The 25984-nt window shown below is 53.1% G+C and overlaps 1 protein-coding gene across 5 annotated transcripts in view; it reads right to left on the reverse strand.

The window, feature by feature from the left end:
• Nucleotides 1-344: 344 nt before the first annotated feature.
• Nucleotides 345-25984, reverse strand: part of PREX1 (phosphatidylinositol-3,4,5-trisphosphate dependent Rac exchange factor 1) — a 197642-nt gene continuing 172002 nt past the window's right edge. For all 5 annotated transcript variants that reach the window (XM_060284411.1, XM_030839007.2, XM_060284412.1 and 2 more), the window contains 19 exons: nt 25391-25578; nt 24939-25100; nt 24053-24263; nt 23332-23608; nt 20334-20540; nt 18914-19002; nt 17539-17621; nt 17288-17378; nt 15282-15410; nt 13716-13757; nt 12054-12271; nt 10088-10187; nt 8156-8299; nt 7949-8063; nt 6450-6516; nt 4945-5117; nt 4406-4508; nt 4097-4164; nt 345-2054 (listed from right to left, as the gene is read on the reverse strand). In XM_060284411.1, coding sequence (XP_060140394.1) covers nt 2012-2054; nt 4097-4164; nt 4406-4508; nt 4945-5117; nt 6450-6516; nt 7949-8063; nt 8156-8299; nt 10088-10187; nt 12054-12271; nt 13716-13757; nt 15282-15410; nt 17288-17378; nt 17539-17621; nt 18914-19002; nt 20334-20540; nt 23332-23608; nt 24053-24263; nt 24939-25100; nt 25391-25578 — 2510 coding nt within the window. In that variant the 3' untranslated portion in view covers nt 345-2011. The remainder of the gene's footprint in view (nt 2055-4096; nt 4165-4405; nt 4509-4944; nt 5118-6449; nt 6517-7948; nt 8064-8155; nt 8300-10087; nt 10188-12053; nt 12272-13715; nt 13758-15281; nt 15411-17287; nt 17379-17538; nt 17622-18913; nt 19003-20333; nt 20541-23331; nt 23609-24052; nt 24264-24938; nt 25101-25390; nt 25579-25984) is intronic.

Consider the following 25984-nt stretch of genomic DNA (forward strand, 5'->3'; position numbering starts at 1 on the left):
ATAGGAACTGAGAATCCAAAATAAAGGTGAAATACATATAAAGACAGTAATTTTCCTGGCACACCTGAATGGCAGAGCCGCGGTACAATCTCGGGTATTCCTCGCCAGTCCCCTGTGAGGGAATATATATACTCTGCCATTTTAGAGAAGGAAACTGAGGTTCAGAGTGGTAACTCACTGAGCAGGGATCGCTGCCTCAAGAACCCTGACGGTATCGAAGCGATCGTCCTCCGTCCCATCTTCAAAGCCGTTGCTCACTCCGCCTGTGACGCTGGCCAGCCTAGCCACGTCCACGCCACCAGGGTTGGCCCCAAAGGAACTCGCCACAGATCAGGATCTTTGTATTATAAACCGACTTTTAATAATAATAATAAAAAATCTATCATGAATTGAATGAGAAGATCTGTACATTTCAAAGTAAACCAGTGCACGATGCCCTTGCCCTCGGGGGCCCCTCTCCGTTTCTGCCATGGGGGCCTCGTTTGTATCTGTGCCGTCTCTGTCCTGCAACAAGCCCATCTCTTGCAATCTGGTGCAGGGTGGCAAGAGAGGGAAGGCGGCCCCTGGGGGTGCACGGGGCCAAGATGCTGATGGGTCTTCAAGCCTCCAGGGCAGCGGGAAACCCACACCTGATTTCACCCATCAGCCAAGGCTGTAAAGACTCCTCCCTTCTGTCCCAGCTGTGACATTTCCCTGCTGGCAACAGAACCTAGAGGGGACAAACTGCTGGGGGGGGGGGGGGCAGAGGGGGGATCCTGTGTGGGTCCTTGTGCCCAGGCGGGCAGGGTAGCTTCCTGTCTCTCTAGCTGGCTGAGAAGTCCCAAATGCCCTGCTCTGAGTTAACATCAAAAAATAAATTACAGAAGGTACCACTCAGTGTTTCCTGGCAGCCCTTCTACTTGCAGAGGACAGACACCAGGGTGGGGCTGCCTCTCCAACGGATGGTTCAACCCCCTCCAGCCCTCAGGCCTGACCCAGCCATCTCTCAAACCCTTGTAGCCAGTTGTTCAAAGAACAAAGTAATTCACCCTGATACAGACCAACTGCTGGAGAACCGAGGGTGGGTGGGAAAAGGAACCCTAGTCGATACCTGTAAGCCACAGCTTAAGACCCTAATATTAAAAAGATGAAATACTGACATCTTTTGACTTTTCAATAATTTAGTTTTTCTTTTTTTTTTTTAGTAGAACTGGGAAAAGTTGTCAATACTACCTTATGCTGGTCCCCTGTTAGACAATATAGCTTTCTTTGAAATTTAAAATGTCAAATATATAATCACGCAACCTGGGGGAAAAAAAATCTCAGCGATACCAGCGACAACATAAAAACCTCAAAATAAACCATAGAGAGTTCACGCCGTATAAATAAAGTCAGAGCAAATCTCGTGCCCAGGGCTGATGGCTCGAGTTCCAATGGCGCTGATGGCGGAAGCCGGTGTGGCTTCCGACCGTCCTCTTGGTAACAGGCGCTGTGCCCTGTCCCTCTGTCTTTACGGCAGAGGCCCGGCTTCTCCGAGTCCATCGGGCAGATTAGTACAGGGTTAAGGGGGAATCTGGAAGCTAAGGTGAGGAAGAAGAGCAGACACATGTGGTCGCCTGGAATGTGGACGTAGAAGGAAACCAGAGGTTTCCAAAGTGCAGGTTGAGCCATCCCGAGGGAGCTGGGGCCGCGGGCCTCCAGCTGCAGTGCCCGTGACTTCTCCCCTGTGTTCTGGGGACCTGCAGGCCGGAGCGCAGGCCCTGGCTGCACCCATCAGTTCTGTGGGTCCCCAGCACCCCTCGGGCTTCTGGCCGAAGTGTGAAGAACATGCCAGCCCAGGGCCGATCCACCGTCTCATCCAGGAGTGGGGGCACTGCTTATCCTCCCAGGAGGTGATGGAGGAGGCCGGACAGATCTTCAAGCAGGCAGGAGAGGAGGTCTCGGGCCAGCTCTGGAGAAGGCCACACGGCCCCCTGTGTCCTCCCAAATCCCAGCTCCAGAGGACGCAGCCAAGTACCAGGCACCTCAGTGTCTAGAGGTCTCCGTCCACCGGCGGCTGGCAGAGGCGGTAGAGCCTGGTGGATGGAGGTGCAGAGGATGAGGACGAGCCAGGCAGGCCAACGCCTATTATTATTATTGCAACATGTGATCTATGTGAGCGTGTAATCCATGCCCAGAAAACAAAACTCAACAGGTGTAAAAAGATGCAGGGTGAAAAACTGATGCCACCCACTTTCCCCTAGTGGTACAGTCCCCGCCCCACAGGAGCCTTGCTCTCTCCAGACTGGCAAGGGGTTTACAAAAACAGACACATATATGTGCGCATGTTTATGTTAAGATCCTTGTGTGGGTGGGTGTGCATTTTTCCACGCTAATGGTGGCAAAGTAGACCCAGCACTCTGCCACTGGAGTCTTTTACTTAATATATCTTGGGGGCCTCTCCCTGCAGTACGTGGGGAGCTACCTTGGTTTTCTTTCTGCATTGGGAGGATTCTGAGCTCTACCCTCAAGTAAGAAGGAGCCACTAATGGGTTTCAAGCAGGGGAGATGGTAGATCTGCTGTGGGGAGAATGATGGCAGAGGGACCAGACAGGAGGCTGCTGTGGTGACACAGACAAGACAGGGAAGCAAGGTGGCACAGTGGTCAGGAGTGTGGCCTCCGGGCCTAGAATGGCTGGGTTCAGAAGCGCAACTCTGTGGTTCTGTGTGCTAGCTGTGTGACCTTGGACAAGATACTTAACCTCTCTGGGCCTCAGTGTCCCCACCTGCCAATGGGGGGTAGTAATAGTACCTTGCTCACAGAGTTGTTGTTCGGAGCAAATAAGTTAATATAGGTAAAGATACTAGAGTGGTGCCTGGAGCGGGGGAAGCGACATATAAAAGTATTTGAAAGTAATGAGGGGAGGGGCCTCCCTGACAGTCCAGTGGTTAAGAGTCCATGCTCCCACTGCAAGGGGCACGGGTTTGGTCAGGGAACTAACATCCCGCATGGCAAACGGTGAGGCCAAAAAATAAAAATTAGAAATAAAAAAGTAAAAGTAATGAGGGGAATTCCCTCGCAGTCCAGTGGTTAGGACTCCGCACTTCCACTGCTGAGGGCCCGGATTCAATTCATGGCCGGGGAACTAAGATCCCAAAAGCCATGCCACGTGGCCTAAAAATAATAATAATAATAATAATAACGAGGGCTAAGAGAGCGCATGCAAAAACTAGTGAATCATATATAAGATCTGTATGAGTTCTTGTATTGCTCCAACACCGTTTCCTGGTCTTGACAATGTCCTGTGGTTACGTGAGACATTATTCTTGGCGGGGGGGAGCTGAGTAAAGGACCACATGGAAACTCCCTGTATAATTTTTGCAACTTCCTGTGAGTCAAACTATTTCAAAATAGTCAGATAGTCAAACTATTTCAAAATTAAAAAGTTATTTAAAAATTGTGGGCCTGGGGCTTCCCTGGTGGCGCAGTGGTTGGGAGCCCACCTGCCGATGCAGGGGACGTGGGTTCGTGCCCCGGTCCAGGAGGATCCCACGTGCCGCGGAGCAGCTGGGCCCGTGAGCCATGGCCGCTGAGCCTGCACGTCCGGAGCCTGTGCTCCGCAACGGGAGAGGCCACAGCAGTGAGAGGCCCGCGTGCCGCAAAAAAAAAAAAAAAAATTGGGGGCCTATGTCAACAGCAAAGCAGGGCAGTGTGGATGGAGAGGGAGGACGCATAAAAATGAGTTATTCCTGGGAAAGGGGGCTGCACACAGTACCACAAGAAGGTCTGACATCAATGTGGAGATGATGGGCCGTGAGGACAGGATGAGGTAGGTGGGCTGAGGGCTCTGATGGTAGCAGGGCGGCAGAGGAGGGCGGTGGGTGAGCTGGTGGGGGGCACACAAATTACTGCCCCATGGCTCACTGTGGGGGCCCTGCCTCACTTTCCCAGCCAAAGTGGGAGCTCTGGGAGGTAACAGACTGAGTCGTATTTGTTGTTTCCCAAATGGGGTCCCGTAAATGAGAGGGGAAGCCCCATCTGAACACCAATGGGTCTGTCTGGGGTGAAGCCCAGCCCAAGTCCTGGCCTTCACAGAAGGGAGGAGAGGAAAGGAGACGGGGAGGGACAGCCACTCACCGCGGTGCACCCTGGGGCATCTGGTCCTTGACTCGGAGGTTTTTGGCCAGAATCTCCACCCTGGGGCCCTGGGAAGAAAGCACGGTGAGGCCCTGGGCTGCCTCCGCACGGAGTCCAGGGCGCTTGAGCAAGCATGTGGGTGTGGGTGGGCATAATGGGAGCTGAAATCCTCAGCCCTCTAGATGGGGAGACGGGCAGCAGCCCAGTCCCCAGACGCACTGTGAGTCCACCTCTCCCTGTGTCCACCGGGCCCGGATCTGGGTGCCCTGCACGCAGCCCGGTGGGGCCCCGGGGGATGGGTCCCCTCACCTGCTTCCGCATGATGTCCGTGGCCTGCATGATGCACTTGGGCAGCAGCCCGTGGCTCCGCGCCAGGATGGCCGCCTGCTCCAGGGAGAGGCTCAGGGTGCTCCTGCAGGGGGGCGGCAACAGGGGCGGCAGGTGAGACGGGGGCGACTGCCTGGCCCCCCACGGCCCCCAAGGCCCCAATCAGAGCAGTAGGGACAGAGGACAGAAGTGGGAAAGTGTCCAGATCTGCCCCAACCAAGAGGCACGATCATTCCTGCTTATGTTGAACGGATGCTCCAGCAGAACCAGGCTGCAGAGACGCTCAGTCACGCCAACCAGGGTGAGAGAAGCGGGAAGCGCAGCAGCCCTCCGAGGACCACCTCCTCCCGAGGTCCCATCTCATAGCAGACAAACTGAGGCTCGGTGGGGGGCGGGGGCAGCCACGGCCTCGTCTGGGCTCAACAGGCAGTGGCAGAATCGGGATTCAAACCTGGCCTTCGTCCTCCCGTCCCGGGCCCCAAAACCGCCCAGAGGCCCGCCCCCGCTCAGGGCCCGCACACCTCTGCATGCCCGTGCCGCACATGGTCATCTGGCAGGCCCCCAGGCGGTAGCAGAGCTCGGAGGAGATGGGGATGAGGCCGGCGCCCAAGCTCCCAGTGGCACCGGGCTTGTGGTAGACGAAGGACTTCATGAGGCGGCAGAGCTCGTCCAGGGCATTGATGGGGCGGATCAGCTGCGAGGCACACATACCCGGACGGTCGGAGGAGGCCCCCACCTGTCCTTCCTCTCCGTCATCACCTCCAATCCAGCTCCGTTACAGCAGCTGTCCTCTCGGCTCACCTCCTATGCTCACGATATATTTCAGGCCTAACCCTCCCATCTAATTCTCTTCACCTGCCCAGGTGCGCCCACGACCAAGCCTCAGCGAATACCCACTCCTGTCCTCTCCAAATAGCAGCACCTCCCCAGGACCAGCCTTCCCTTCTGCTCTGCCCCACCTCCCCTTTCCTGCGTCGCCTGTGCAGGCACAGAACACTGGCCAGTGCTTCCTGTGTCGGCTCAAGACTCTGCCAGCCAGACTATTATACAAACTCCCGAAGGGCTGTGCCCAGCCCTTCTCTCGGAGCCCAGCCTCGCGGTCCGAGGCCAGGAGCCCCAAAACCACTGTCAAAATCAAGGCCTGACAGGGACTTCCCTGGTGGTCCAGTGGTAAAGAATCTGCCTTCCAATGCAGGGGACGCAGGTTCGATCCCTGGTCGGGGAACTAAGATCCCACACACCGCAGGGCAACTCAGCCTGCGCGCCACGACTACTGAGCTCACACGCCTCAACTGGAGCCCGCGTGCCGCAAACTACAGAGCCCACGCGCTCTGGAGCCCACGCCACAATGAGAGAAGAGAAAACCCGCACGCCACAACTAGAGAGAAGCCCGCGCGCCACAACAAGCGCTGCAACGAAGCTCCCGTGTGCCGCAGCGAAGACCCAATGCAGCCAAATAAATTAATTAATTAATTAAAAAAAAAGAAATCGAGGCCTGATAGAACCTGGGCAGAGGGGGAAAGGCCTGCAGCATGCAGCAGTAGGCGGGGGGGGGGCACAGCCCCCGCAAGGCTGAGTGCAACACGCAGGAATGTGGCCCAGACAGCCAGGTATTCCCACTGCTAAAGATAAACTAGAAGCCTCCGTTTTGCGGGAAATCTTTTGACTTTTAAATGCTGGCAACAAATTGGAAACACACAAAAAGAGCACTGCATGGCCGCATCTGGTGTGAGGCTCCAGCCTCAGAGAGATGCTGTGATGAACAAGGGAGATGCAAGAGGCACAGGTGAGTGGGTGCCAGTGAGAATACATCATCTAAGGAGTTCTGAAGCAGGTGGGGAAGATGTCAGGATTTCTCGAATGGGGAAGGAGTTATCACAGAAGACTTCCTGGAGGAGGGACGGCAGAGGCCTCTGGGGCATCTCGGCCAGGATTCTGGCTGGGGTGTGACCCTGGGCCCTGTCTGACCGCACGAACCCCCAGCCCTGCCCAAGCTCCACGGCAGGTGAGGGGAAGGAGGGCACACCTGGTCTATCTTCACCGCTGTGGTGCTGGCGTCCGTGGGCAGGTTAGACCGTTCCAGGTAAAATGCCCTGAGAGAGAAAGACGGGGGTGAGGGTAGGGCGGCCACGCCCACCGTCCTCCCAGCCCCTGCCCCACTGCAGCCGCAGCCTCTTTGCCCTCCAACAACTGGAGGAAACAAATCATTAAGAGCGGCTGGCACAGCTCTCCACACCCACAGTCACCTGTTCCTCCAACAGCCCTGGGGGAAGCAGGAAGGGGCCTCCCGGGCACTCCTCAAATGCCACCTCCCCCCGACTGGCCGTCAGAATCAGCACTGACACCCCACTCTCTCTCCCATCCTGCTGTGTCTCCTCTGAGCACCCTCATCACTTGACACGTCACACTGCTCTGTTTACTGGGTTATTGCTTATCTCCCCTTCTAGAACAGCGCTCGGCCAACTTTTTTTGTAAAGGGCCAAAGAGTAAATATTTTAGGCTGTGTAGACCAGTCTCTGTGAAGATGCTACTCAGCTCTGCTGTTGCAACACAAAAGCAGCCAGAGACGATACACACACAGATGAACGTGGCTGTGTGCTAATAAAACTTTATTGACAAAACAGGGGGTGGGCCAGACCACAGCAGCTCTAGAATCTACCCTCCATGAAGAACAGGCTTTGTTTGGTCACTGTTGACTCCTAAGTGAGCACCCAGAACAGAACCTGGCCTATGGAAGGCCTTGAGTGACAGGTGCTGAATGAAAGAGATGAATGAATGATCACAGTGGCAATTTTTAAAATATTCAGCGAACGGCACAGAACAGATTGATGGCGTCGAATGATCCAGAGAGATGCCAGTTATAATAATACAGGTAGATATTTTCTCTGAACAGGCATGTGAAAGCATCATTCTCCCATTTCCAAATAGTAAAGCCCTTACCACACCCTGAAACCCTCCTAATTCTCAGCCCACCTTCCTCGTGGAGGGAGAAGGTGAGGCAGAAGTAGGAACGGGCTGGGATGGGGGCAGCAGTAGTGGGAGCTGCCTCCTTGGGCGCCAGGCTTCCTCCTGGCGGATGTGACCCCTACTCTTTCTTCTCTCTGGGGGTCTCCCCTGAGCAGGGCCGAGGCTCTGGAGTCATGTCCCTCACTCACAGGCTCAAGAACCCCAGGGCCCCTGTCCCGGCTCCCACCCCCATGCAGAGTGAAACAGGCATCTCCCCCGAGATGGAAGGACCTGCTTTGAAGCCAGGCAGACCCAGCCTAGCTGCGTGACTTGGGCAAGCTGGGTGTGCTCTCTGGACATCAGTTTCCTCATCTTCAAAGTGGGTTAGAATGGCTGCCAGTGACTGCTGGGAGAATCTGATGAGCTCGTGTAGGCAGAGGGCCTGGCGCACAGTAGATGCTCAAGAAAGGGCATTGCCCGCCCCCGCATTGGGGGCCCGTCCGGTGCCTTACACGCTAATGCTCACTCCCCGTGACAGTGTTCAGAATCCTGCCTCCATCATGTAGCCCATGCAGATACCTGAGTTTGCGGTAATACTGCTGAACCTTCTCCAGGGACTGGGCATTGATCTCCTGCTGCAAATCTTCCACCGTCTGGCTGCCTGGAGGAGGCGGCACCTCCATGTTCTCCAGAGCTGTGAAGGAAGAAGAGCGAGGGCAGGTGCTTGGCTCCCGGTGTGCACGGCCATCCCCAGTGGGCCCCACTCAGCCCGTCCCCGCGGCTCACCTTTCGTGAAGAGCACGGTGTGCAGCCTTAGACTGGCCCCGCTCTCCAGGCGGGAGGGCAGCTTGGAGAAGTGATAGCTATCCAGGTAGAAGATGACCTTCAGTGCCTGCCGGCTGCCCTCGATGTGGTAGAAGACGTTGGTGTCTGGTGGGGGACGTGGTGGGGCAGAGGGCTCACCGTCAAGGCCGGAGGGGCCCCGCCCCACCTCTGCAAGGGCAGCTACAGACCTCCTTCAGGTCGCCACTGTGATGTCCCAGGACCTCCCTGTCTGCCCACCCCAGAGTCGCGGCTTCAGACCTTCCTGCCCTCCCACAGTCTCGGGGCACCTCAGATAGCCCCGTCCCCCTACTACTCAGAGGAGCAACCTCTGACCTCCCTTTTCACCTCCCTTGACAGGTCCCAGTTTCTACTGCTTAATTCTTACACCTGACATTGATTCTGCCCAGCTGCGGAGCTGTCCCTGTTTATCTTCAGAGCCTCACCAATGCTCCTTCTACCCCTCACCTGGTAGCCCAGGGCCTCTACCTGGCAAAAGCTACCCTCAAACAGCACCTGCATCTTATTTACACCCACAGCAAAGAGCTTGTGGCAGGGGTGGCACCAACACCCCATCCTGCACCCATAGCAGACATCACTAATTGATGGATAATTCTCCCTGAGCCCAAGCTGGCCTACAGACAGGCACTGCCAACCAATTCCAATTGGTACCTGAAATGAAACCCACTGTGCTTCTAGACTCCAGTTTACACATTCTCAACAGGGTGATATCACCTCCAAGGAGGTAAAAATTGGTTTTGGGGGCGAAGGCAAAAAAAAAAAAAACTTAACTCTTTTTATATGTAAAGCACATATATACATATAGTACATAACAGAGATATAGCATATCCATGATATAAAGATTTCATGGGGGTGTGGGTGATTAGGAAAAAATTGTCTCAACAAGCTCCTCAGGGAGGTGATAATAAAAAACAACAACAAGAAAAGCAGGGGTTCTCAAACTGGCATGCTTCCAAATCACCGGGAGGGCTTGCTGACACACATTTCTGGGCTCTGCTTCCAGTCTGGGATTCAGCAGGTCTGGGATGGGGCCTGGGAATTAGGCTAACAAGCTTCCAGGTGCCGCTGGTCCAGGGATCACACTCAGAGAACCATGGCTCTAGAACGGAGCGCAGTGATTCTCAGTCCTGGCTATACATCAAAGCCACCTGGAAAGCTTATCTTGAATCCCAAGGCCCAGGATCCCCCCCACAGGCTGAATCCAAATCACCAGGGCTGGGGCTGGGACTGAGGCATCAGTATCTGAAAAGCTCCCTGGGCGATCCCAGGGCAGCCAGGGCTGAGACCCACTGGACCACAATGTGAGCTCCAGGAGGGCAGAAACCATGGCCGTATATCTCTCCACTGTGGCCCAGAACCTAAAACTGAGCCTGACACGTATCATGTGCTCGAAATTATGGGTATGTGGATAGATGGATGAGTGTGTGGGTGGATGGGTGATGGATGGATGGATGGATGGATGGATAAATGGATGGGTGGATGGATGAGTAGATGAATGAGTGGATGAGTGGGTAGGCGAGTGGAAAGATGGGTTGGAGGGAGGGAGAAAGAAAGGAAAGAAGAAAATTATGGTGTAAGTTCTTAGAAAATCTTAACACGTCTTCATCCCACCGAAGGTTATCTCTAGGAGTTTTAATAAGAACTGGGTACTGGCTGTTTTTCCCTCTTAAGCGCTCTTGGAGACGGCTGGGTTTATAAAAAAAAGAGACCTTCTCCTTCCCTGTATGCTGGGAGCATGAGGTTTGAAAGCACTGGGTCCTGGGTCAACTTTAGGCAGCTAGCCTGGTGGCAGGGGGAGGGACAGGGTGACCCCAGAGCAGTCCCTTCCACTCCAGAACCCCGACTCTCACGGTGGGGGTAGGAGGAATCACTCACTGGCCACGTAGTTCTCGTCCAGCTGCTTGAAGGAGAAGGTGACGTTGTCCAGCTCCGACAGGGTCACCCAGATGTCCTCCAACATGGTCCGTTCCTCTTTCTGCAAGAGCAAGACAGAGTGGAGGCGTCACAGGTGCCACCCCTGCCCCAGGTTTCACTTCAAGATGCTGTGATTCAACTCTACTTGACACACCAGGCTGTGGCGCTACCAGGCATGAGGTCTTGCGCAGGTCTCTCTGGGGCTGGACGTGAGATTGTGTTTGCTCCAGGCCTGTCCTGCACCTCCCAGGTCAGAGCCCATCTCTGCTCTATCATGCTGGGTGGTCCTCTTACCCGGGTCAACCCACCAATCCCACTGAACCATTCCAATGCAGCACCCAGCTCAGAGCCTGCATATCCTGGCAACTGCTGAATTAACACACTGGGTCCCAGTGCCCTCATCAGAGAAGAAGAAAGTGAGGGCTGGGTGCTCAGTTCCAGAAACCAATGAGAGGGTGTCTCCCACCAGGCAGGCACCCGTCTGCAATATCGGCCAGCAGAGGGCGCACCACGGCCACTCTTTCCCAAACCGCCGCAGCTGTGGCTTCCTGTCTGGCCTGGGAAAATGTCTAGGAGGCTCAGGGCTGCAAGGTGTGGGGAGCTCAGGCCTGGGCACACGGGTGGAGGGGCAAACAGCACAGAGCAAGTGCTGCTGCCGGCTGGATTTCTGGGGGGGCATCGGCTCTGGGTACCAGTACCCTGAAATGCGGAGTCATTGGCTCTGCCTCCTCCCGGAGCTGGTAGAGGGACCCACCCTGATTCTGAGCCCTGCGAGTGGATGGACAGGGCACTCAGAGATAAAAGAGATGTGGAGAAGGCAGGGCAGTCTGGGGGAACCAGGTCTAGAGTCAGACTCCCAGGTTCACACAGGTTCCCTGGGCCTCAGTGTTCTCATCCTTAAAAAGTGGGTGGTGAAAGGACCTATCTGGGGGCCACTGCAAGGACTAAACAAGGTGCTATTTGCATCAACAAAGTTCACCTGGATTACCACAAGCCTGCTCACTGGTCTCCCGGTTTCTGCCCTTGCCCCTCTACACTCTTCCCCACCCCGCAGCCTGGGTGATCCTTTAAGTATCAAAGTCAGATCCTGTCCCTCCTCTCCTCAAAACCCTCCCCTGACTGCCACCCACTCAGAGTAACAGCCAAAGTCCTACAGCAGCCTGCAAGACCCCGAACAGTCAGACCCCAGTTAATTCTCAGGACTCACTTCCCCCACCTTCCCCGGGCTCACGCACTCTATTCCAGCCGCACTGGGTACCTCGTTGTATCTCAAACACTGCGTGCATCCTCCTGCCTCAGGACCTTTGCACCTGCTGTTCTCTCTGCCTGGAGGGCTCCTCCCCAGTGTCCTCATGGCTCACCCCCTCCCCTCCTTCGGTTCTTAGGTCAGTTGTCACCTCTCACTGAGGCCCTCAGTGGCTGCCTTATCAAAACTTTCAACTGCCACCACCCCAGACCTTCCCCTTAGCCCTTAACACTATAAATGAGGGTTTCTCAACTGCGGCACTACTGACACTTGGGGCCAGATAATTCTCTGCCGGGGGGTGGGCACGGGGGTGAGCATTCTGTGTGTTGTAGGAGGTTCAGCAGCCTCCCTGGCCTCTACACACCAGATGCCAGTAGTACTTCCTCTTCCCTCAGTTGTGACAACCAAAAATGTCTCCAGAGTTTGCCAAGTGTACCCTGGAGGCAAAACTGCCCTGGTGAGAACCACTCGTCTGTACCATCCCTGGTCCTTAGTTGTTTATGTCTATCTCCCCAAAATCAGGGTATAAGGTCCCTGAGTAAATGAACTCTCTGTTTTGTCCACTGCTGGGTCCCCAGTGCCTGTAACAGTGACACATAGTAGGTGCTCGATAAACAGCCGCTGAATAAATGAACGGGGTGAGTGACAGCCTGAGCAAGACCTCCCCCGCCCCCCACTCACCGCAGCCGGCGAGAGCAGGGACTGGCAGTGCAGGAGGACGCCAGTGGCCGCCACCTGCTCCAGCCACTTGCGGCTGGCGTCCCGGCTGCTCTCCTCGTACTCGCCATTGTTGTTGTAGCGGTAGCTCAGGGCCGCCAGCAGCTGCTCGGAGAAGGTGCACACGGCAGCCACCAGTGCCTGGCAGAAGATGCTGTCCCTCCGCAGCTGCAGCTCCGTGTCTGTGGACAGAGGGGATGGGGCCGCGCTGGGCAGGGGGCTCCTGTGCCATCAGCAGGCCTGTACCCCACAACCCGGGGCCCGGGACCAGCCTCCTCTCCCCAACATGACCACCCATCCGGGGCCAACTGGCAGACAGAATTCATTCATCCCAGGCACCAAAGGCAACTCCATAAAACTCCTCTCCAAAAGCCAAGCCAATCCGTGGAAAAACTCGGCCCTCTCAATGACCCACCTGCCTACGTAAAACAACAAAACAACTTGTGATTTTCCAAGGGCTTTCCCCAAACCCTTACCCTCAGCTGTTCATTTATTAGGAAATTTCTCAGCATTGATTGAGAGTGATGATGCCGGCTCCATGTTTTAAGAAATGCAGTTTACCATTTTCTCTATTTTTGAGAAGTATGCCTTCTTCTTATCATCCCCCACCACCACTTCCTTGCCCCCTGCTTGTGATGTGATTTACAGAACTGGCCAATTTGGGGCAATCAGTCATTCAGGGTCCTAATATCCTGGAAGGGATTTTTTTCTTTTCTTTTGGCTGTGCCACGCAGCTTTCGGGATCTTAGTTCCCTGACCAGGGATCGAACCCGGGCCCCAGCAGTGAAAGCACCGAGTCCTAACCACCGGACCACCAGGGAATTCCCTGGAAGGGATTATTTTTGTTTGTTTGTTTGTTTTTTGTTTTTATTTTTGCGGTACGCGGGCCTGTCACTGTTGTGGCCTCTCCCGTTGCGGAGCACAGGCTCCGGACGCGCAGGCTCGGCAGCCATGGCTCACGGGCCCAGCCGCTCCGCGGCATGTGGGATCTTCCCGGACCAGGGCACGAACCCGTGTCTCCTGCATCGGCAGGCGGGCTCTCAACCACTTGCGCCACCAGGGAAGCCCTGGAAGGGATTATTTTTGATGACTGGCTCTCGCCAATGGGTTTTCAGTGACCAATTTTGACCCAGATCCCATTCTAGCTGCCCCTTGGCTGAGAATTTCTGGAAGGAAGGGAGGGACAGAGAACACCTCCAAGATTCCCCTAGGCCCCCGTCAGCCCCTCCTCCACCCCACTGTCTTCGGGGTAGGAAGCCCCAGGCTGGGGCTGAGGGCTCTACCGGCAAAGAGCCTCCCTAATTGTCGGTGCTCTATCCTGTGTCCTCGTCAAGATCAGCCCAGGCCTGGGAAGCGGCAAGAGACAGTGCTCCTGGCTCCAGGGCCCTGAGACTTGTCCCCCAGACACAAGAGGAAGACGTGAGGTCCGAGTAGTTCTTGGAGGGGCTAGAGGCCATGGTGTTACCTCCCCCTGTGCAGACCCCGACGACCAGGGGAAAGTCAACCTTGGCCGGCGGAAGAGGCCTTCCCCGGGGTGCGGTCATGGGCACTGGCTGCCGGGGAGCCTCTCCCGGATGCACCTGGGTGTGTGCAAATCACAGACAGCTGCCCCTTCGAAGCCCTCACCTGTGCATTTCAGCAAGGCCAGGAGAAGCTGGTTCTTTCCATCTGGAAGGAGAAGGAGATGGGCTGAGAGGGGTTAGCGGAAGCAGCAAGTCGAGCCAGGCCTCCCCACAGCCCACGTGCCTGACCCCTTCTTGCAGCGAAGCTCTGGGCACACAGAGCCGTGCTCAACAAGCTCTGACTGAATGTTGAGCAGATTCTAGAAACCCCAACTGTCAGCTGCACCCCAACTGTCTACACAGAGACTCAAACCAGCCCCTCCAACTAATGGGCCAGAGCCCCCAGCCCACACCTTGTACCTGTGCGTGGGCACACCCTGACACACGTGTGTACGTACATGTGGGAGCACACTCAGACCACGTACACTCACACGTGTACTCAGGTACTTATTCACATCGTCCTACACAGCCAAGCCCTGCCCACGGGTAGACAAAGCCCAGACCTTCCAGACACAGGCCTAACACCCTGGTCTCTTTCCGTCAAATAAAGGCTCTTGGGCCCAGAAGGGGCTTAAAAGAAAAATCTGAAAGGCCCCTGGATTTGCCCTCTTGTGATACATTCTGTCCTCGGGAGGCACTAAGATGCAGGGCAGGGTGTGGTAATAACACCAGCAAATGCTTACTGAGGACTTACTGTGTGCCAGGCACTGTACTAAGTGCCTTGTTTGTACCGACTCGTTTATCCCTCACAACAACACTATGAACCCATTTTACACATGAAGAGACTGGAGCACAGAGAAGTCAAGGAACTTGCTAAGGTCGCACAGCCAGTAAGTGGGAGAGCTGGGGTTCGAGCACCGGCCATCTGGCTCTGGAGTCCATGCTCTTCACCAGTCACAGTTTTGGAAGACAGGACAGTTCAGGGCCAACACAGACTTCCAAGTCAGAGGGTGCTGTTCCTGGGGTCATGACCCTGGGGCCAAGCACCTCCTGCTGTCCTGGTCAGATGTCTCCCTGGCCTGGGATCCTTCTAACCCAGGAGTCCCAGGCTCAAATGCTGCCAAGGGCCAGGCAGGTAACATAAGGTGCATGAAGCAGACCCCAGGCCACAGGCCATGGTGGGATCCGTGTGGACTGGGAGGCGCCCCTCCCCCACCTAAAGAGGGTGGCCACCACTCATCTCCAGCCAAGTGGGGTCTCGGATCAGAAATGCTGGCAGCAGGTTCACCGTGTTTAATGCTGTGGCATCAAAAATTACCTGGCGGCCCAAGTCTGATCAGGACCCACCCACCCCCCAACTTGTAACCTGGTTAATAAACAAAAGGAACTGAACTACATCCACGATTTTGGAAGCTGAGAAGCAACGAGTTCAGCCTTCTTAGCCTCCTGACTCTGCAAGGAAGCCCCAGGCACCCCAAATCAGCAGTTCCTTGATCAAGTGTGTACTGTCCCAGGGCCTGGCCCAGGGCAGGACACAGCTGAGAAAGGGACACTCTCTCTTCCTGTCCTCTCCCTGGGCCTGGAGAGACATGGGGCACGGAGATGGACCCATTCCTGATCCTTCCACGTTGCACATCAAGAACCAAAGGCCACAAAACCTCCACATCACAGCCTTCCCTGCCCAGCTGACCTTCCACGTATCTCTGAATGTTGTCCACCAGGGTCTTGATGGAATTGGGGAGGTTCCAGGGGTCCTCCTGGATGCTGATCTGGATCAAGCTGCGGCCACGAATTGTACACTCCTCTTTCTGTTTGAACTCTGGGGCAGAAAGTGACATGAGGGCAGGAAAGGGACAATTAGATAGCTTTGGAAAATGGTGGCACGAAGGCCTCTGTACCGTCACTAGATTCCAAAGCTCAGAATCTTAGGTCAAGGATGCTGGCAGGACTCTAGGGTACTATCTGGTCCATGGAAGGCAAATACATGGTAAGTGTGCTACGAATTCATAGTATCACACTCATGGCAGACATTGCTGATCAATCTCAGCACTCCTTCCCGCTCGTCTGAGGCCGCGACTCCTCACAGGTACAACAAATCCAATGCAGACATCACAAATCAATCAGGGCATGCTTGTCTCCTAAGCCTGGATGTAGTCACGGAAGGATTCTCGGGTACTACCTCCTCACAGCCACAACCAATCGAGCTGGCACGTCAGTTGTAACCTAGCGTAACCTTTTCCCTACACAGAGGAGGAAGTCCAGGCACAGAGTGGAAAAGTGACTTGCCTCAAGTCACACAGCAGGGTAGTGACAGAAAAGGGACTTGAACCTGGCCCCAGACAAGCAAACACAGGTCCCTGCTCCTTTGGCCTCTTCCCTGCTACAAAGTCCCAGGTTTCTGAGATATGTGTGGTTTTGTTTCCTCTGAGTTTGACATTTCTTCTTCCTAAGGTCCATCCCAGGGAGAGATGATCCTGAGACAGCAGGAGGGAGAGCTGAGCTAGGGCACCCCAACTTCTCACCACTGCTGACCCTCACTTAGGAGCAACTGCCTGTTTCTTTTCCTATCTCCTGAACTCTACTGGAAGCTCCTTGAGGTCAGAGGCAGTGTCACTTTCATCTAATGGGCCCCAGGGCCCAGCACAAGGCCTGACACAAGCTGGTTCTTGGAAATTATTTACTGGATGTATGAATGCATGGATGCATGGAGTAGACAGATGGGTGGATGAGTGGGTAGGTGGATGGGTGGATGGGTGGATGGATGGATGGATAGATGAATGGATGGATGGATGATGGATGGATGGATGGATGGACAGATGGGTAGAGAGATTAAATAGGTGGGTGGATGGGTAAATGGGAGGAGAAGTAAATAGAGGGACATAAAAGTCAATCTTTTTCTCTCAATCATTTCAAGAAGAAGGTCTCAGTTTGGTGCTGGTAAGTCCTTAACACTTCTTTAACTCACTAATCCCCCTCAGGAATAATGAACAAAGACTTCTGGGCAGGCAACAGTGCCTAACTACAGTACAATGACATTTTTTGTTGCTGTTTCCATTGGATTTATCATTATTTTATGACATTTTATACTGATTTTCCATTTACGGGGAGTTAAATAAGGTCCTTTCAAAACTGAATTTTTTAAAGGGAGACAGTTTGATCTATCAATAATATGGGCAGCAAATGAATATGGTTTAAAAAATGTAAAGATGTTGGCAGATTCTATGAATATGTCTAAAACGATGAAGGGGCTGTGGGTGGGGTGTCTGAGGTTTGGCAAATCGTGCTCCAGTCCTTCCCCTCATGTTATAAACAGGCAGATGGAGGCCCAGAAAGGCTCAGGGACCAGCCCAGCGGTCCACACACTTTTTCTGTGAAGAGTCAGATAGGAACTGACTTAGGCTTTGCAGGGCATTCAGTCTCTGTCCCATATTCTTTCTTTCTTTCGTTCCGTTTTAACAATCCATTATTAATGAAAGGTCATTCTGAGCTCACAGCCTGTACGAAAACAGGCCATGGGCTGGATCTGCTGACTGCCCCTGGACTGACCCACGGCCATTCAACAGGTGAGGGGCAAAGCTGAGAACGTGGCCCAGGTGGCCTGACGCCTGTCCAGCACACGTCACCCATTGCAGCCCGTCTCCCTGACGGATGCCGGATGTCATCCCTCGCCCTGCCTGGGGACTCTTCTCTGCTCACCTTGTAAGCTGTGGTCCATGGGGAAATGTCTGGTCTCTTCAAAAGCTCTGCTCATGACGGGCCCCTTGAGGAGTGCATGGATGGAGTCCACCTGGGTGGTGGGAAGCTCTGGGTTAGTTTGGCCCACAGGGCCCTCCAAGTTGCAGGGACCCATTACTCACAGCCCCTGCCCCGGCTCCTGGCTTATGGGTTCTTACCAGGGGTGATGGGAAGAACTCAAGGTCAGGCCGGGGTTGGGACAAAGGTCCTACCTGGTTAAAGAGGTGCTCCAGGCAGCCATGAAGCTTGTCCTGCTTGTCCGACGGGATCCTCATGTCACAGGGCAGCTCGTCCCCTTGCAGAAGGAAGAAACCACAGCCATCAACTATTCCTGCCCCATCTCACACCTTCCCAGCCTCTTTCTCAAGAAAGCAATGTAGCTACAGAGCTCCAAAACCCACAGTGGACTTGGAGTCTGATAGACCCAGGTCCTGGCTGTGTGACACTGCACAAGCCACTTGACCTCTCTGCACCTCGGTTTCTTCATCTGCAAAATGGGCAACAGGAACTAAAACATAACGCAATTGTAAGTCAATGTTATTAGTTTTCACTCTGCAGACGAGGAGACAGAAAGTCAGATATAAGGAACTGGATCCCAGTCTCCTGATTCATCCCCCAGCCATTGCATTTAAATCAGCTGCCACATGTGAGTGCCTTCCTAAAACCTCCCCAGGGATAGTTTTTGCAGCTGAATATCTTATGTGATGAAATATTTACCTAAAGTTCAGAAATATCTCTGACTTTACGTGAGCTTCTTTTTCTTCTGTTAAACTGAAGTATAATTAAATTAAATTTTTATGCACAGATACTGCCTCTGGAAGGACACGTAGGGCAGTAGTGACAGCGGGAGCTTGGGAACCGGGAGGCCGGGTAACAAGGGTGGGAGGGAGGTTTGTCACTACCCACCCTCTCATGCCTTTTGAATTATGAACCATGTGGATGTCTGTCTTATTCACAAAATAAAATTTTTAAAGGCTGAAATCAATAAAACTAAAATAAAAACGAATTTCAGTCTTTCAGTAAAAATTCCAAGTAACATAGAATCTAATTTATAAAATCTTATTTATGTCTGTCTGTCCCTCCAGCCGTCCACCCACATTTCTCCACATCTGTGCAGAAATACATATTCACCAGCAATCCCCAAATATAATCCATAGTCATTCCTGGGGGAGAGGTTGAGATTCTGACTTATTTCCACGTACTTCTTTTGAACTTTCCTGTGTCATTTGAATTTTTGGTTTGAGCATGCGTCATTCACGGAAACCATCAGGTCGCCCTATTTTAGTAACGTTGGAGCCCTCACCACAACATGTAACTGCATCGTGTATGTTTTTATTTGTCCCGTGTCCGTGGCGTTCACGGAGAACGTGAGGGCCGGGATCTTTGTCTTTTCACTCACTGCCGTGGTCCCAGCACATAACTGGTGTGCGATAAATGTTTGCTAAAGGACTGAAGGAAAACCACTACCACACCATGCAAAGTAATAGAAGACAATATAACATGGAGTGAAGCATAACAAAATAAAAACAAACAAAACAGAATCGCGCTGGGGGACCCCTCCCCTGGAGCACGAGCCTCTGCACTCACCAGACCCCATCTCGTCGCTGCCCAGGTAGGAGCTGTTACTTCTCACGCTGGTGTAAGACAGGACGGAGTCCCGATTACTGTTACACTCACTGCAAAGCAGCAGAGACGAAGGCATGAGTCACCCTCCCACTCACAGCCTCTGGTCCCAGCACCCGGAACCCACTTTCTGGAGTGTAGACAAAACCCTTGGGTGGACGATTGGCCCAGAGAAGGCACTGTGGGCCAAGCGCCAGAGCCATAGACGGGCAGGGTTGTCCTGGTGCGTTTTCTAGGTCTGACGCTGGGGAAACATTTCCAGGCCTCAGTACAGAAGTGGTAGGTGGATAATGAATCATTTTCGTTTGGGTGTAACTCCTGTCACTGTCTTCGTGGGACAGCCTTGTCCCTGGACACACCTGCATTCACCACACTTGGCCACATGGTTCCATAGTTTGTCTCCCCAGCCTGGCTAGAAACCTCCTAAGAACAAGGACTGTGTTTGCTTGGCTTGTATCCCAGGAAGTCAGAAGGCATGGGGAATTAAAAACCACAACCCTGAAATTCTTTCCTTCACCTTTCTGACAATTAAAGGAAAAATCGGAGGACCCAAAAATGTCAGGATGGAAACCCAGAGAGATGGAGAGATCTTGGTCTGTGGACAAGAGGCTCCAGGAACACACGGTACCCAGTCAGCCAGACCATTTCGTAATACAGACACCAAGAAACACCGACCAATCTGGTCCCTTGAAGACTGAAAGCATATAAAAGCTGGAAGGACGGGGACCAAAGCCTTTCTTGCCAAATTCTATCAGTTCTGTATTTTGCCCACGAACAACTGAAGTGCCCTCCAAGACTCTGCTTTAACCACAATGGTCAGATGTTATGTAACCTTTCACTGGAGGCTATGGTGCTTGTTTATTTGTGGTAAGGAATTCCATTCACTCACTCTATGGTTTATTACAGGAAATTGGGGTTTCAGTCTATTTAACCCACTAATTCAAACTTCCCTGATCTTGTTAATAATTAACTTAACCAGGAGAAAACAATTCAGATCCTCTGAGTCAGCAGGGGAAAAAATGGTCTTACTCCCTGGATCAAGTAAAAATAGTGTTTGTTGCAGAAACCAGAGGTCTTAACGTTGATTTTAAAACACACTGCAGATCTTGACTTTTCCTTGGACCACATTCCATCAACGTGTGCGGAGTGGAACCAAGGCAGAAAGGATGGGTGGTGTCCACCAGGGGACGGGGAGCTGAAGGGGGCATCTGGGGTGTGCTGTGGGGCGCGGCCTAACCCCCCAGGACCACATGGCTAGGCGACAGCGCCCCGTCCCACTGCTTCCTGGGAAATGTCCTCTGATTCTGACTTTCCCACAGCGGAGGCCTCAACTGTGCCACTGGCCATTCACAGCAAACCCCACGAGAGCCCCGCTTGCCCCCACCTGTAGGAGTCCCGGTAGCTCATGGTGTCATGGCCCGAGTCCTCCTGATCGTCCTCTGACACCTTGAAGCACACTTTCTTGCTGCCCCCGTGGTCGGTCCTGTCCATCTCGGTCTCTTCGCTGACCAGCTGGGGGGATGAGGCCTCCTCGGCCAAGGGCGGATCGCAGGACCCACCCGAGGTGGGCTCCGTGATGGTGGACAGCAGCCTGCAGGAGCAAAGACTTTGAACTTAAAGGCAGAGGCCCGTGGCTCCACTTGCCTCCATGGAGGCCCCAGACAAGGCCCTGACCTCAGGCCTCACCTTTTTTTTTTTTTTTTGTGGTATGCGGGCCTCTCACTGCTGTGGCCTCTCCTGCTGCGGAGCACAGGCTCCGGACGCGCAGGCTCAGCGGCCATGGCTCACGGGCCCAGCCGCTCTGCGGCACGTGGGATCTTCCTGGACCGGGGCACGAACCCGTGTCCCCTGCATCGGCAGGCGGACTCTCAACCACTGCGCCACCAGGGAAGCTCAGGCCTCACCTTTGATCCTAAGCAGAGGGAACCATCAAATGCTCTGTGGCCCTTCCCTGAAAATCCCACCAGCAGGGCTTCCCTGGTGGCGCAGTGGTTAAGAATCCGCCTGCCAATGCAGGGGACGTGGTTTCCATCCCTGGCCCGGGAAAATCCCACATACCGCGGAGCAACTAAGCCCATGCACCACAACTACTGAGCCTGCGCTCTAGAGCCCGCGAGCCACAACCACTGAGCCCTTATGACACGACTACTGAAGCTCGCGTGCCTAGAGCCCGTGCTCTCTAACAAGAGAAGCCACCGCAATGAGAAGCCTGCACACCGCAACGAAGAGTAGCCTCCGCTGCCCACAACTAGAGAAAGCCCGCGCACAGCAACGAAGACCCAACGCAGCCATAAATAAATAAATAAATAAATAAGAAAATCCCACCAGCAACTTTGCAGATGTGAATCCATTGTCCCTCCTGTAGGGGGCGTGACATATGGATACTCTTTATTTCACAGCCAAGCTACACACAGGCTCCAGAGAAAAGAAGGCAACTGGGAAACGTGGTCTATAAGGGCCATATGGTCTCAGTTACAACCATACACTCAACTCTGCTGCTGTACTGTGACAGCACCACAGACAACATGTAAAGAAATGGGCACGGCTGTGTTCCAATAAACCTTTATTTTTTTTAAAAAAAGCAGTGGGCTGGATTTGGCCCATAGGCCCTAGTGTGTCAATCCCTGGCATAGAGTATAGTTGTTAAGACTATAGGTTTTTAAGACAGACAGACCCCAGGTTCAAATCCCAATGCTACCAATTCCTAGTTCAGAGACCTAAAGCTAATTATTAAACCTCTCTGAGACTCAGTTTCCTCATCTGGAGTAATATCACTATCTATGTCCTAAGCTGCTGTAAAGATTAAGGGAGTTAAAATATGTAAAGTGCTTAGAAGAGTGTCTGGTGCCTTGTAAGTGATCAGTAAACCCTGGCTGATATAATCCTACTACATCTCAATGAGGTCAGTATTATGATTAGCCCCATTTTAACAGGTGAGACCATCAAGGCTCAGAGAGGTTAAGTGACTTGCCTAAGGTCACACAGCTAATAAGTGGCAGGGCCAGGATCAAACCCAGGCCTCCTGCCTCCAGACCCTACATTATTTTTCCTATTCTCATTGACAATTTCTATCATACACAAAAGGAGAGGGACCAGTATGATGGACCCCAGGTAACCAGCTGCCAGCTTCAACAGTGGCAACTCAGGATCCACTTTTCTTTCCTCCATCTTTCCTGTTGCTTTTTCTTTTTCTGGAGTGTTTAAAACAAACCTAAGATATCATATAATTTCCCCTATAAACACTTCCATATGTGTCTCTAGCACATAAGGATTTATTTTTAAAGCAACGGTTCTCAACTGAGGGTGCTTTCTGTCCCCCACTCTCCCACTCCAGGAAACGGTTAGCAATTTAGCAAGTTCCCTCAGGCGCAAACATTTAGCAACGTCCAGAGACATTTTTAGTTGTCACAACTGAAGCAGGGCAGGGAGGGGTGGGCTAGCTACTGGCATCCAAGGAGTAGAGGCCAGGAATGCCACTAAGTATCCCACAACAAAGAATTATCGGGCCCAAAATGTCAACCGTACTGAAGCTGAGAAACACTGTTGTAAACATAACCAGTCACTGTTACCACACCTAACTAAATCAATCATTCCATAATACCATCTAGTTCCCAGACCACGGGATCCCTGATGCTCCCCAAAGTGCCTTCTCACAGATGGTATGTTAGAAACAGAACCCGAACCAGGTCCAGACACTGTATTCGGTTGATGTGTCTCTCAAGTCTCTTCCCTAACAGTTCCTCCTCCCCCGCCTCCCTGTACGTGCTTCCCCTCCAATCATTTATTTGTTAAAGAAACTGGGTCATTTGTCATCTAGAATCACCCACCCTCTGAATTTAGCCAACTGTGTCCCTGAGGTGGCATTTCATCCTCCCTTAAAACCCAGTCCTCCAGCTGAGTAGTGAGACCTAGAACTTTGATCAGAGAATGGTGCGACCTGTGCTGCAAGAACGTTTTGTAGGCGATGCAGTGCGTGTGTCCTGCTGCTTCGCACCAAAAGGGACATCACGTCTAGCCGTCTCTCTTTCTGCAACATTAAAATGATAAAGTTCCCCCCAAACCTGTCAACAAATAGTTTTAGCTTCTACTGATGATGCTGTCTACATCCATCCTTTCATTAGATCAGTGGTTCTCAATCAGGGGTGATTTTGCCCCCCAGAGGGCATTTGACAATGTCTGAAGACATGTGTGATTGCCACGACTGGGGAAGGGGGTGCTACTGGCATCTAGTGGGTAGAAGGCAGGGATACCACTAATAGCCTATAATGTACAGGACAGCTCCCAACTCCGAAGAATGATCCTACCCAAAATGCTGATGCCGCTGATGTTGAGGAATCCTGACCCTGACTCTCGGGCCATTCTCTCCTGGGCCCAGGGCTCACCTGTTGATCTGGGTAACGTATTGCTTCATCTCCTTCAGGGCCACATCCAGTCTGGTAAAGAGCTGCAGGTAGGCATCCTGGATCTCACGGTCCTCCTGCTTGAGTAGGAAGCTCAAACCCCGGTGCTCCTGGCCAAGGGTTCCATTGGCTGACCCAAAGCTGCTGTCGTTGGGACCCTGGCTTTGGGGGTCCCCATCCGCAGCAGGTAGGCACTTCCAGGAAGGGGCAGCCATGGTGGTGATGCAGTGTTGGGTGTAGGACATGGGGTTCAGGTGACCTACAGTGGAGGGAGGGAGAGTTCACTTGGAAACAGCCCCCAGACACCCACAAGCCCCTTAGACAGAGGTATACAAATTCATTTTAAGGATCCCAATGAATGAGAAATATTTCTCTTTTAAATATTCTTTTAATACATTGAATTACTTCAGTAAGAAAGTTTCGGTTTGGTGCTAATATACTTTTAACTACTGTGATCTTTTTCCTGCCTGGAATGTAGACATGATGGCTGGTCCTCCAGCAGCCATTCTATATACCATGAGGCATCCTTCAGGATAAAAGCAACATCTAGAGATGGTGGCACAGAAAGATAGAAGGAGCCTGGATCCCTGATGACCGTGGAGCTATCAATCCAGCTCTGGACTGCTGGCCTTCAGACATACTTCTGTTTAAGCATCTGTAGTGTGAGATCTGGACACAGTTTTTGACAGACACACACAGTTACCTTGCTCTGGGTCAAGGCCGATGAGGGAGGGTTTGCGACCAAAGCGGATGCTGAAGGACCTGCCAACCGAGGGAGTAGTCTTGGGGTAGGACACTTCCATGAGGTTGACGTGGCAATTGGTGGGGCAAAAGTCCAGGCCACACAGCGGATGGGGTTCCAGGGGTGCTTGTTTGAAGGGCGGGCTGACCCTGCTCTTTAGCTGAGCTGCAAACTGAGAAAGGTGGGGGACGTGGAGTCGTGATACAGGGGTCTGGAAATCCTGGCCCACCACCAGTACCCGCTTTATCCTGGCCTAGGTCAGACGATCCAAAATTGGACAGAATGTCAATAGCTCCAAATGGAAAAGTAAATTCCCCTGCAGTGCCTTTTACTGGACCCAGATTTCAGGGAAGGCCTGGAGAAATGTGAGGCCTCCAAGCACCTACCCACGTTCATTTCTCCATTTTACCTGAGCTGTCCTTGAGGAACATCTCTCCCTGACCCACAGTCCGTGAGGTTCAGGTAAGGCTACCTCCCCATCCTTGCAGAGACTGGTACAGGCCTAGGCAAGGGACCCAAGCCAAGTCAACAAAAGCTCTCTTCGAGTTCCTTTTCTACTGGGGTTGCTAAGGCTAGAGCCATTGGGGGCCATGTTGTCACCACATGAAAAGGAACTGCCTGAGAGCAAAGCCAAGACAGAAAAATAAAGTCAAGAGAAAGAGAGAGGCCCTGTTCTTGTAATAGTGTGATGTTTGAGTGCCTGGATACAACCATGCCTGAAGCTCACCTCTGGACGCTTCAGTAACATAAACCAATAAATTCTCCTGTTTGTTTAAGCTAAATTGGGTTGGGTTTTGACTTTTACAACCAAAATACCCCAAGTTGAGACCCTGTAGGGTGCAGGCACCTCCTGGTACAAGGCGATCCTCTGGCCGATGCTCTCCAGCTTGGTGTCACAGATGTTGCGGAACTCATAGTGGGACATGGTCCTTATGTTGTTGCTCAGGGCCATAAGCCGCCCACAGTTCTGCACAAAGACACTGTCATCGGTGGCAAAGGCCTCAAGGATCTGCAGAAATATTAACAGCTACTGAGCACTCGCTGTGCACCTGGGAGGGTCTTAATGGGTTTATCTGGGGTGACTACTATATGCCTCATAATACGTGTGTGAGGTCAGCTCTATTACTGGTCCATTTAGCAGATGAGTAAACTGAGGCTAAGAGATAACAAGTCAGTCTCCTAAGCCCCACAGCTACCGAGTGGAGGGGGAGGAACTAGGATGCAGGGCTCCAGGCTAACTCTGAGGACATGGGAATCAGGCTGCCCCACCCCCCAGGGCAGGGCAGCACCCAGCAAGACCTTGGCAGTGAGGCCGAAGCAGCCACGGGGCTCCACGATCTTCTCCAGCACGTGACACTTGATGCCCGCTGTGCTCACGTACTCGTACACCACGCCATGCTCCAGGTGCACGTTGTCCACCGTCAGGCTGACCACAGGGCTGTCCTCGTGCAGGCTCAGCTGGGGACCCAGGGACAGCAGGGGGAAGGCTGGAAGCCAGAGGGACAGGCAGCCCTGAGGAGGGGGCACCACCCCACACCAAGCCAGCCTCCTGACCCAGCACCGCAGACGGCTTGTGTTGGACGGATGGGGGGACTAAAGTGCTGCAGCTCTGTTCATTTTTGCCAGCCTGCTATCGTTCACCTCTTGTTCTAGAAGATTGTCCTTCTAGGAATCTACCCTTGAGCCCCTTTCTCAGTCTATGTGGCTCAGAAAAGGGCTCCCCCCAACCACACCCTCCCCCAGAGGCAAAGGCCTGGCCAATCAGCATGTTTGATTTCCTCTGTTCATAGTGATTGGTTCAGGAGTGAGCACGTGACCCAAGCTGAGTCAATGAGAGTAAAGTCTGGCACTTCTGTTGCATCTGCAAAGAGAAGGAGACATTCTCTTTTTCAA

The sequence above is a fragment of the Globicephala melas genome, chromosome 15, assembly GCF_963455315.2.
Source record: "Globicephala melas chromosome 15, mGloMel1.2, whole genome shotgun sequence".
NCBI lineage: Eukaryota > Metazoa > Chordata > Mammalia > Artiodactyla > Delphinidae > Globicephala > Globicephala melas.